This window comes from Leptonotus elevatus, chromosome 1 (assembly GCF_054856555.1).
Source record: "Leptonotus elevatus isolate MCC_2025b chromosome 1, RoL_Lele_1.0, whole genome shotgun sequence".
NCBI lineage: Eukaryota > Metazoa > Chordata > Actinopteri > Syngnathiformes > Syngnathidae > Leptonotus > Leptonotus elevatus.
The window spans coordinates 14,701,026-14,713,353 of record NC_141239.1 but is presented as its reverse complement, the minus strand read 5'-3'; the positions used below and the strand labels follow the sequence as shown (position 1 = coordinate 14,713,353).

The following is a 12,328-nucleotide window of genomic DNA, read 5'->3' as shown; positions in this document are numbered from 1 at the left end:
GCAGAGTTTCCAGCCTCTACACAGCAACTTGGCTGATCCCACAGCTTTTCAAATAGGATTCAGGACTGGAGAAAGTGCAGGCCATTCCGTTTGAGGTCCACCAGTCTCCAACAGCCGTTCCCTGATGATGCCACCTCCATGAGCTGGCATTGAGGAGGATAACTGTTTCTTCTGCCCTAATGATGACAGAACTTTGGAACTTTACATTTTTATTTGCCTTACCTTTTCCTGAGCATGTCACTCTCCATACCTTCTAGAAGGTGATGCTCTCCCTTTCAAGTACGACGTGCATTGAGCTAAGTGTTTAATACTCTGTTACCTGTTTTGGGCACAGGTTTGATCCTTGGTAGCTACATTGTAAACGTCATAAATTGCATTTATGCACTTATTGTATTAACACCGATTTGTTTACACCATGTGTTTAATTTATGAAGTACATTTTTTTTCATTTTTTTTTCTTTTTTGAAACCAAACTTCCATGCATTGAATTAAGACAATTCTGAATTATGAGCCATCAAATGTTTTTCACTCTTATTTTCACATTGACACATGCTCACATTATTTATTGACTGGATCTAAAAATATCAAAACATACATCCATTTATTTCACAATTTGAAATCGTATTAAATTTCAATTTATTCACGTCAAAATATTACAGTTGCATATTCATCATCATAGGGGGAACCTGAACATACAATCACATGTCAGAATGAAACCCCATAAGAAGTTGCTTGTTGCTACACACAGTGTCGCTCAAACTATTGGAGACAAGTCTGTGTTTTTACATACTTGACAGATTCTGTTTCTGTTTCTATTCGCACATCTGATGTATGAGTTTGTTAAACTGCCGTCAGGCGTCTTGCTCATACTTGCTTGTCGTTTCCATTTGTCCTGACTGCTGGCCTCTGCGTTCCTCGAAGTGGAACAGAGCGCGCTCGGGTTTTAGTTCCGAACGCACCCTGTCAATTGTTTTCTTAGCTACTTCCGTGCCCTTTTTTTCTTTGCATAACAACAGTACACACGCGCTGCTAAATATTCACTCGCGAATCAGTACTGAACGGACTGAATGCCCAACCTAGTACGTCTGTTTCTACTTCAAAGAACTAAGACATCATTTATGAAATCCTCGCTTGTGGATAAAATTGTCTCGGTACTGGTTGAAACTTCTCGACTTAGCTTAGCTAAGTTCGCTAGCCGCTAACAGACGCGTTTGTGCAACATATCAGAAAACTTGTTGGGTTTATCGAGTGAACATGTTTGCAAGAACCACAGCCGAGTACGTGGACCAAGTTTGTGGAATAAAAGAGGAGAACGAGCAACACCATCAACTGCTGGACGGCTGCAAGGAGACTCGTGTTGTGCCACAAAAAGCAGGTATGTAGGCTACGCCTTTTACGCTTCATGGTAAATATTGGCGTATATGCATTCCCGTTATAATTGTATAACAGTGATGGCCATAGAAAGCCTTTATGAAGCTCGAAAGTTTTCATTAGAAAGGTTCAATTGCGGAGGTTCGTCGTGCGTGATTGTGCGTAAACGCTTCTCTCTGTCAGCTCGCCTAGCCGCTTCTCCTTTCATTAAGGTGAAAGAAGTTATTATAATTAAAAGTAAAAGATGTCTCCATTTATTACAAGACAATTTTACGCTTTGGATAAGGGGTGTGCACAGTATATCGGTGACACCCATCCTGCACTCTTGTGGGGTAAAGGTTCATTGACCTGGTTTTGAGCTATAACGTTGATATGTACAACATTAAGATATTTGAAAATGAGGAAACGGTTGAAATGGGGAAAAAGATGTGTATGTCAACCAGCCAACATGAAGCTATGATCTAGCACTGTTTTGGGGTAAATAGGTCACACAACCTACAAACTATTAGCGAAAATGCTAATGTTTATTAAAAAAAATGAGTGGGGTGTTGAAATAAAAACAATGAAAGACATATGTCAATCAGCCAACATGGCACGATGATACAACACTGGGGTCAATAGGTCACATGACAGGCGGCATGGTGAATGACTGGTTAGCACGACCGCCTCCCAGTGCAAAGGACATGAGATCGAGTCCAGGCTCCGGCCTTCCTGGGTGGAGTTTGCATGTTCTCCCCGTGCCTCCGTGGGTTTTCTCGGGGTACTCCGGTTTCCTGCCACATTCCAAAGACATGCATGGTAGGTTAATTGAACACTCTAAATTGTCCCTAGGTGTGATTGTGAGTGTGAATGCTTGTTCGTCTGTGTGTACCCTGCCTACTACCTGAAGCCAGCTGGGATAGGCACCAGCCCCCTGAGAACCTTGTGAGGACTAAGCGGATCAGAAAATGGATGGATGGAAGGCCACATGACCAAGAACAGTGTTTTTGTTTTTCTCTCGAGCTAAGTACCCCCGAAATGCACAAAGCGTGAGTGAGAGACAGAACAGAGTGCTGTGCCATCATTGTCTAATTTATATTGAACTTTGGAACTTCAGATTTAGGGTTAGGTAAAATGGTGTAAAGTGGTCTCTCTTGAGCTATTTGGGAATCAAAAGATACAAAAAAAAAACCCTACTTAATTACAAATGAAGATTTGTGCACGGAAAATTTATTATCACCATTAAGTGTCCTCTTTTGCGATCGTAGTAAAGCTCTCTTGGCCAGGTCACCCTTGAAATAGAGATCTTGAGCTCAATGTTTTTTTTATCTTGTTAAATAAAGGTTGGGGGAAAAAAGATCTGCTCTGAAAAGAAATCATTAAGGTAATTGACAGGGGATGCGAGGTGGCATATGACAGCTTGGGTCCAACCATTCAGGTTAAAAGATTTTTGCATAAATGCGACTTTTTAAATGTATTTAAAAATCGGACCTAGAAGCTGTTGAGCAAAAATGCTTTTATAGTAAAAAATAAGGTGTATGTCAACCAGCCAACATGGCACTAATTGTGGAAATCTCTGGCATGACACCAATTCGATACACAGGTTGTGATTCGATTTGAAAAACGATGTGTTTTTTCGGAGAACGGTTTGATATGATTGAATGAAGTTTGGAAGCGATATTCAAAACAATCTAATAGTTGACATTTGTTGCTGTAGACGTCAATCATAAAACACCCAAAATTAGATTCTTGCGGTATTTTCAAAATTATGAATAATTTGTGTTTAATCTCGTTAGTCAAGGCACCACGGAAGAAACGGTAATACACAATGTCAAAGTCACAGTATGAAATCAGACTGAACCAAACTAAATGTGTTTGTCTTGTCCTGCAGATGTTGGTGAAAAATATCTCAGTCCTTGGCAGAAGGAGGCAGATTTCCCTCAAATTAAAAAGGAGGAGGAGGAAGAGCCCTTTCCCATCGAAAAAGTGGAAGAAGAAAATATAAACAAGTCATTACTGACATTTGTCACTTTCAAGAGTGAAGATGATGAAAAGGGTGAGAGTGAAGAGAACGGAGGGGCGGAGCCTCCCGGCAGCAGATCAAGTCAACGCTTAACAACAAAAGGTGATGCAGACCTCTGTGGACCATCGCAAGCGCATCGTGACGACACGTCAGACTTTACAAACACTGACGACGACGACGATGATGATGATAGCGACAATGAACGCGTAGGCTTTGAATGTTATCAGTGTGGGGGGAAATTCAAAACAAAGTGGTATTTTAAGATTCATATGAGAATACACACTGGAGAAAAACCATTAATCTGCTCAGTTTGTGGTAAAACATTATCCACAAAGGCACATTTAAAAAATCATGCAAGAACACACACTGGAGAAAAACCTTTCGTCTGCTCAGTTTGTGGTAAAACATTCTCCACAAAGGCACATTTAAACAATCACTCAATAACACACACTGGAGAGAAACCTTTTGTCTGCTCAGTTTGTGGTGAAAGATTTGCTTTTAAAGCCATTTTAGTAAGTCACGCAAGAATACACACCGGAGAGAAACCTTTTTCCTGCTCAGACTGTGGCAAACGCTTTTCTCAAAGCGCAACTTTACGAAATCACAAAAAAACCCACACTGGAGAAAGACGTTATGCCTGCTTCATTTGTGGTAAAAAATTTAATACGAAGTCAGATTTAACAAGACACGCAACTACACACAGTGGAGAAAAACCTTTTGCCTGCTCTGTTTGTGGCCAAAGATTCTCTCAAAGTGGTAATTTGAAAACGCACAAAAGAACACACACCGGAGAGAAACCTTTTTCCTGCACAATTTGTGCTAAAACATTCTCAAGTAAACAGCAGGTCCAGAAACACAAATGCTCTGGTCAGAGTAGAAATGGTCGTTGAGGCTTAAAAAAAAAAAAAATAATAATCAAGAAACGGACACTTAGTGGTCAGATGCAAAAGTCTGAATTGTGCATAAAATACAAATTAGAATTTTAGGATGCTTTTTAGATGCTAAGTCAATTTTTAGTGACAGAAGAACCATTATGTGATGTGATGTGATTTCAAACATGCAATCAGATCAAGTACAGTGTTGCGTCGTTATAACGCGGTTCACTTTTCGCGGCCTCGCTGTACCGCAGATTTTGTGTGTGCAATTTTGCATTTTTTTTTTTTTACAGTAATGTACCTATTGTATCAAATTTATGAAGGTTTGAACATTGAGAATGCTTACACAAGAGAGAAATGTGATCAAATGTAAATGCCTCGATGAGAAAAGTGTATAAACTGTGGTTAGGGGTTTTACAGCCTTAAAACATAATAAATGTAAAACATAAAGCTACTTAGCGGATTTCATTTATTGGGGGTATTTTTTGGAACTTAACCCCAGAAGAAAACGATGGAACACTTCAATTATTTAGTTTTTTTGCCTGTAACAATTTTTGTAAACAACATTAAAAGCACACTGTAAAAACTACTGCTTCACATAAGCGATTTGCAGATGGGCCAGCTTTCTTGAGAAACATGTTTTAGTTCGGAATGAGGTAGGTTATAGTTAACGAAAACAAAAATTGCATTGTTGCTGATGATATAAAATTAAAACAAATATGCTGTTTAAAAAACAGACTAACTGAAACTCCATCTTGCGTTTACAAAACCAATAGCAGAAATGTCCTTCATTTTCATCTTTGTCCTCTTAAAACTGGGGATAGATTGGGCAGTCTTTGTCATTATCATAAATCGTGAGCTTCCAGGGTTCTTTTTATGTATTTATTTCAGTATTCAATTTCAATGTATTTTCGTCAAAATATTACAGTTGCATATTCATCATCATGAGGGCAACCCGAACATACAATCGCATGTGAGAGTGACACCCTATAAGAAGTTGCTTGTTGCTACACACAGTGTCGCTCAAACTATTGGAGACAATTCTGTGTGTTTTACATACTTGGCAGATTCTGTTTCTGTTTCTAGTCACACATCTGATGTATGAGTTTGTTAAACTGCCGTCAGGCGTCTTGCTCATACTTGCTTGTAGTTTCCATTTGTCATGTCTGACGTGCTGGCCTCTGCGTTCCTTGAAGTGGAACAGAGCGCGCTCGGGTTTTAGTTCCGAACGTACCCTACCAATTGTTTTCTTAGCTACTTCCGTGCCCTTTTTTTTCCTGCATAACAACAGTACACACGCGCTGTTAAATATGTATTCGCGAATCCGTACTGAACGGACTGAATGCCCAACCTAGTACGTCTGTTTCTACTTCAAAGAACTAAGACATATTTTATGAAATCCTCGCTTGTGGATAAAATTGTCTCGGTGCTGGTTGAAACTTCTCGACTTAGCTTAGCTAAGTTCGCTAGCCGCTAACATGCGCGTTTGATAGCAACATATCAGATAGCAACTTGTTGGGTTTATCGAGTGAACATGTTTGCAAGAACCACAGTCGAGTACGTGGACCAAGTTTGTGGAATAAAAGAGGAGAACGAGCAACAACATCAACTGCTGGACGGCTGCAAGGAGACTCGTGTTGTGCCACAAAAAGCAGGTATGTAGGCTACATCTTTTACGCTTCATGGTAAATAATGGCGTATATGCATTCCCGTTATAATTGTATAACAGTGATGGCCATAGGAAGCCTCACGAAGCTCGAAAGTTTTCATTAGAAAGGTTCAATTGCGGAGGTTCGTCGTGCGTGATTGTGCGTAAACGCTTCTCTCTGCCCCCGAGCCGCTTCTCCTTTCATTAAGGTGAAATAAGTTATTATAATTAGAAGTTAAAAAAATTATCCGTTTATTACAGGACCATTTTACACTTTGGCTAAGAGGCGTGTACAGTATATCGGGCTATGTAACGTCGAGCTGTACGATATTAAGTTGTTTAAAAATGAGGAAACGGTTAAAATGTGGAAAAAAGAGGCGTATGTCAATTACCCAACATGGAGCTATGATCTAGAACTGATTTGAGGTAAATAGGTCACATGACCTACCAAGGTATTAGCGAAAACCCTGGGGAGAAAAAGAGTGGGGTGTTGAAATGGAAAAAAATGACAGAAGTATGTCAACCAGCCACATTGCAATATGATGCAGCACTGATGTGGGGTCAATAGGTCACATGACCTAGAACAGAGGTTCTCAACCTTTTTTCATTGATGTGCCCCCTAAGAAATCGTTTTTCAGCTAACTACTCCCTAAAAGCACAAAGCATTTTTGGTTGGAGAGAAAGGGAAACAGAGAACAGGGATGTGATTTTTCCGCTAATTCGCGGAATTCCGCTTTTTTTATCTCAAAAAATAAAATGTTACAATTTTTTAAGTGGTAAAAAATCCGATTTTGTCTCTCGACAGCATTCCATTTTAGTGTTTCCGTAACTGAAATGAAACTGATCTTGCGATTGGCTGAAGTCTCCGTGTTGACCAATAAACGCGCTTGTTATAAAGGCATAGGAGTATGCCATTGTTCATTTCTCAGACGTTTTTGCCGGGTGTTTAAAGAAAGATGTCCGTGATCGAACGCAAAGATGCTCCGCGAGTTAAGGAAATTGACAAGATCGTAAAAAACAAGTTTCGATGGGACTGGTTAGAGAAGGATATATCTACAAATGTTGGAAAGAAGACTGTGACGAATTTGTTCAGTGACTTTATTCGGAAGATCGATCGTGCCGCGAAAGCGATTTGCATTTGGTGCCGTGATACCATTGACTATGGTGGGAGAGGTTTCAAAGCTCTTGAAAGTCACGCAAAGAGCAAAAAACACGTGAAAGAACTCCAGTCAAGAACAACAAATTATTCCATCGCTGGAAGTTTCGGTGCCCAAACGAAAACTCCAAAACTTTACGGCCTCCATCCCTTATTGACATCACAATCAGAAGCGGTAATAGAGAGACGTGATCCACCCCAACAACCTGTACCAGTTGCTGATAGAGTCGTGAATTTTGAGGTGGGTGGTAAACTTTTCAAATTAATCGAAATCAAATTTTCGAAAATATTATAACGTAATAAAAATGGCCATAAATATTTAACATGGTTAATCATTGATACAAACTCAAATGAATGCTGCATGTTAGCACTTTTCAGGTTTCAATATGTTGACTGTCTTGATGTATGCAGTTACAGAGATGATCTTAGTCAATCATGCATTCGACGAATGCATAATTGTGTTTTTACCAGAGCTTGCTGCATGAGGTATTTTATGTTTTTGTTATGCATTATGTATTAAATTAAGAATGATTGATTAAATGATTTATTGCATGGTAAATATATATGATGATATTCTCAGTCATAGTTTTTAAAAGCAAAGGCAGTCCAATGTTTTTGAATGTGACTGATTTTGAGTTGACTAAAACTGCAATTTTTTATGGGATAGTTCAATATACATTGAAAATTTATGCTGTTGTTTTGTCTATTTCTTTGTCATCTGAGTGCATTGAAAGTACTTAAAAACACGGAAAACCCATGAGCTCTGGACCGAGCTGAGTGCCCGCGGCCCCCAGACCCCCGGCTAAATTTTCAGATAATTTCACTTTGGTCAAATCACATCCCTGAGAGAACAGTGTGCTGTGCCATCATTGACTACGTTTACATGCAGTCAATATTCGGGTTAAGGTCAGAATTCCGGTTTCTGTAACAATCAAGGTAACACGTTTACATGTGTGGCGGTAATAATTACTCCCGTTTACATGCTCATTTGTGCTCGACTGGAATAACCCATTTGGACCGCGACGCGCGGACAACGTAATTACGTAAATAACGTCATTTCCGCTTTTAACTTCCTATAATTATTTGCTGCAAGCGTCATGTTTGTTGACAACGGCCCGAGTATTTCCTGTGGGTTACACGAAAGAAGCACGGACTTATATACTTGTATTTACTGTATGTGTTTATAGGCACAAACTGTGGCGTTTTCGCCGTAGAGACACAAAATAATGTGAAAACGCAGTGGAGAAATCAATGTATTCAAGGGAGGCTCCTTTAGCAAGTTTAGACGAAGAAGAAAGTAGCGAGCATGAGCGCAGCGAAAAACATTGTTGCGGGGGGGGGGGGGGGTTTGACGCTTTATACATTGTCTGCACAGTCCTAAAGTTTATTAAATCATATAATTTAAATAATTTAGAATTAATAAATAATTCATGTGTATGTGCATTGTAAGGAGCATTGTGTACGATTCTTACTGCTTTTTTTCTGGAGTACCATCAAGGGATGTAGGCTTATATAGGCACCCCCCCCCCCCCCCCCAATTTAAGCACAATAGGTCAAGTAAGGCAGGATCAGCGCACAATAAATAATTTGAAGGGCCCTCTGATTTAACATATTTTGAGCTCTAAATAGAATAGATATACTTCTAGCTAGTTTTTTTTAGTTTACTTATTGAATATTCCATGTTAGCAAGTCATCAATTATTATTCCCAATACCTTGTGTTCTCTAACACGTTCAATATTCACATTGCTGACTTGAATGTTTATAGTTTCTTTAAGTCCTTTTTTGTTGTTATTGTTTTTTAAACCAAATAACATCAATTTTGACTTGTTAAGATTCAGTGTTTGCATCAAACCATTGTTGCAGCTTGTACAATTTTTCGTTTACACTTTGGGCCAGCTTGTTTAAATCCTCACCTGCACAGAAAACATTTGTATCATCAGCAAAGAGTACCATTTTTAAAACACTAGAGAACTTGCATATGTCATTTATGTATAGTATAAACAATTTAGGACCCAAAACTGAGCCCTGGGGTACACCAAATGTGACTTTGAGTCTATTTGACATGCCTCCTCCGATTGTCACATATTGATATATTTTAGATAAATAGCTTCGTATTCAGTCTAAAGTTACACCTCTAATTCGGATTCTCTCTCATTTTTAAAATAATATTTCATGATTTACTGTATCAAATGCTTTTTTTGGATCAAGGAAAATTCCGATAGAGTATAGTTTTTGATCAATCACATCGGTAATGATTTCCATGGATTCGGTCAAAGCTTGTCCAGTGAAATGATTTTCCCTAAAACCATACTGACTATCGTTTAATAATTTGTGCTTTGTTATGAATTTATCAAGCCTATCATTAAAAAGTTTTTCCAAGAATTTTTGACAATTGTGGACTATAAACAATATTTGCTGTGTCTCCAAAATACTTAAAAGTGTCCATAAAAAAATTCAAAACAAGAACAAATATTAAGTAACGGCGTGTGTACAATTATAGGTGTAAATTTGTGGAATAATTTTGGAAGTGACCTGAAAAGGTGTGAATCACTGGTTTTGTTTAAATAAACGGATGCATAAAAACAAAGTACAACAACAAAATTTAAATCAGGTATAAGTCAGTACAAATGTAGAAAATAGAATGCAATTAAAAATATATGTGACGTGTAAGCCTTTGTGCTGATTTATATATCTGTAAAAATGTTAGCTTATCAACTAAATGCACAATGCTGTTGGCATATCTGTGCACGTATAAGTGCAGTTTTTTATGTGTAAGTTTGTGGGGGTTGGGGTGGGGGTGTTGTAAGGGGTTGGACTCAAAGCGTTTTTTACTTCTTCCTACTCCCTTTTGAACATGTAAGCTGTGCTTCATGATGACCATGTATGTAAAAAATGACTTTTCTTTTAAATCTTTTTATTTTAATTGCAGTATTTCTGTTGCTGGTTTATATGTTCAACAAACAAACTAAATGGTGTTTGTCTTCTTGTCCTGCAGACGTCGGTGAAAAATATCTCCGTCCTTGGCAGCAGGAGGCAGATTTCCCTCAAATTAAAGAGGAGGAAGAAGAACCCTTTCCCATCGAAAAAGTGAAGGAGGAGAATATCAGTGAGTCATTATTGACCATTGTCCTTGAGGACAGAGTGAAGATGATGACAAGGGTGAGAGTGACGAGAACGGAGGGGCGGAGCCTCCAGGTGACAGCTCAACTCAATTCTTGAACACAGAAGGTGATGCAGACCTCTGTGGACCATCACAAGCGCATCATCACGACACGTCAGACCCGACTGACGCTGATGATGATGATGATGATGGTGGTGGTGATAGTGACAAGAATGATCATGATAATTATGATGATGATGAAGAGGACAACGATGATGATGATGATGATGACTCGAACGATGATGAACGTGAAGGCTTTGAATGTTCTCAGTGTGGGAAAAGATTAAAATCAAAGTGGTATTTGAACACTCACATGAGAAGACACACTGGGGAAAAACCTTTCGCCTGCTCAGTCTGCGGTGAAACATTCCATGCAAAGACACATTTAAAAAAATCACACAAGACGACACACTGGAGAAACCTTTTTCCTGCTCCGACTGTGGAAAAAGCTTTACCATAAACGGAAGTTTATGAAAAAATTGAACGCTTGCCGAAAACTTCCGCATCGCCGCAGCACTGTGGCTGGTGTGAATTGACACGCAGACTCGAATGCATTCTATTCCTCGCGTCCGTTCCGCAGTCAGTGTAAATTGGGCGTCACAGTATGAAATCAGACTGAACCAAACTAAATGCGTTTGTCTTGTCCTGCAGATGTCGGTGAAAAAGATCTCCGTCCTTGGCAGCAGGAGGCAGATTTCCCTCAAATTAAAAAGGAGGAGGAGGAGGAGGAGGAAAAGCCATTTCCCATCCAAAAAGTGGAAGAGGAGAATATCAACAAGTCATTATTGACATTTGTTACTTTCAAGAGTGAAGACAACGGAGGGGCGGAGCCTCCCAGCGGCAGCTCAAGTCAACACTTGACAACAAAAGGTGATGCAGACCTCTGTGGACCATCGCAAGCGCATCGTGATGACACATCAGACTTTACAGACACTGACGATGATGATGATAGCAACAATGAACGCGAAGGCTTTGAATGTTATCAGTGTGGGGGGGAATTTAAAACAAAGTGGTATTTGAACATTCACAAGAGAATACACACTGGAGAAAAACCTTTCATGTGCTCAGTTTGTGGTAAAACGTTCAGTGCAAAGACAACTTTAAAAAATCACGCAAAAACACACACTGGAGAAAAACCTTTCAGCTGCTCAGTTTGTGGTAAAACATTCTCCAGAAAGTCACATTTAAAAAGTCATACAATAACACACACTGGAGAAAAGCCTTTTGTCTGCACAGTTTGTGGTGAAAGTTTTGCTTTTAAGGCCATTTTAGTAAGTCACGCAAGAACACACACTGGAGAGAAACCGTTTTCCTGCTCAGATTGTGGCAAAAGTTTTTCTCAAACCTCAACATTACAAAATCACAAAAAAACCCACACTGGAGAAAAATGTTATGCCTGCTTCATTTGTGGTAAAAGATTCCATGTAAAGGCAAGTTTAACAAGACACGCAACTACACACAGTGGAGAAAAAGCTTTTGCTTGCTCTGTTTGTGGCCAAAGATTTTCTCAAAGCGGCAATTTGAAAACACACAAAAGAACACACACTGGGGAGAAACCTTTTTCCTGCACAGTTTGTGCTAAAACATTCTCAAGTAAACAGCAAGTTCAGAAACACAAGTGCTCTGGTCAAATTAATAGTGATCATTGAAGCTTTAAAAAAAATCAAGAATTAAGAAACTGACACTTTGTGGTCAGATGTAAAATTCTGAATTGTGCATAAAATCCAAATTAAATTGTAGGATGATTTTTAGATACCAAGTAAATTTTATCAGCAAGGCAAGTTTATTTGTAGGCCTATATAGCACATTGCATACACTAGGCAACTCAATGTGCTTTACACGAGGAAACAACCTATACGCCTATGAACCTATAAGCATCAACAAACAAAAGTTAACAGCGACAGAAAAATAACTATTATATTGTAGTGATGAAAAAAAAAAAAAAAGTAAATAAAGTCAAATGTAAAGTATTTTGTCTCTGGCTGTTTTTGCTGATGATATAAAACAAACAAACATGCTGTTTAAAAAAAACTAAGACTAATTGAAACTTCATCTTGGGTTTACAAAACTAATAGCAGGAATGTCCTTCGTTTTCGTCTTTGTCCGCTTAAAACT

General features: G+C 38.9%; 2 protein-coding genes across 2 annotated transcripts; both read left to right on the top strand.

Moving 5' to 3' along the window:
- The first annotated feature begins 999 nt into the window (after positions 1 to 999).
- On the top strand, positions 1,000 to 4,837 carry LOC147180997 (uncharacterized). The gene is made up of 2 exons (XM_086076134.1): positions 1,000 to 1,375; positions 3,242 to 4,837. The coding sequence occupies exons 1-2, from the start codon at positions 1,255 to 1,257 to the stop codon at positions 4,261 to 4,263; spliced, it is 1,143 nt and encodes a 380-aa protein (XP_085932260.1). The 5' UTR covers positions 1,000 to 1,254; the 3' UTR covers positions 4,264 to 4,837.
- A 674-nt stretch (positions 4,838 to 5,511) lies between these two features.
- On the top strand, positions 5,512 to 12,183 carry LOC147180996 (uncharacterized). Its single transcript, XM_086076093.1, has 3 exons — positions 5,512 to 5,903; positions 10,049 to 10,159; positions 10,865 to 12,183. Exons 1-3 carry the CDS (start codon positions 5,783 to 5,785, stop codon positions 11,860 to 11,862), a joined length of 1,230 nt encoding a protein of 409 aa, XP_085932219.1. The 5' UTR covers positions 5,512 to 5,782; the 3' UTR covers positions 11,863 to 12,183.
- Positions 12,184 to 12,328: the final 145 nt, after the last annotated feature.

Bases quoted from the DNA above. Each gene is read 5' to 3' on its own strand.
- LOC147180997 (XM_086076134.1), top strand. From the start codon at position 1,255: ATGTTTGCAAGAACCACAGCCGAGTACGTGGACCAAGTTTGTGGAATA. The intron at 1,376-3,241 runs GTATGTAGGCTA...CTTGTCCTGCAG, and splicing joins TGTTGTGCCACAAAAAGCAG to ATGTTGGTGAAAAATATCTC.
- LOC147180996 (XM_086076093.1), top strand. From the start codon at position 5,783: ATGTTTGCAAGAACCACAGTCGAGTACGTGGACCAAGTTTGTGGAATA. The intron at 5,904-10,048 runs GTATGTAGGCTA...CTTGTCCTGCAG, and splicing joins TGTTGTGCCACAAAAAGCAG to ACGTCGGTGAAAAATATCTC. The intron at 10,160-10,864 runs GTGAGTCATTAT...CTTGTCCTGCAG, and splicing joins AGTGAAGGAGGAGAATATCA to ATGTCGGTGAAAAAGATCTC.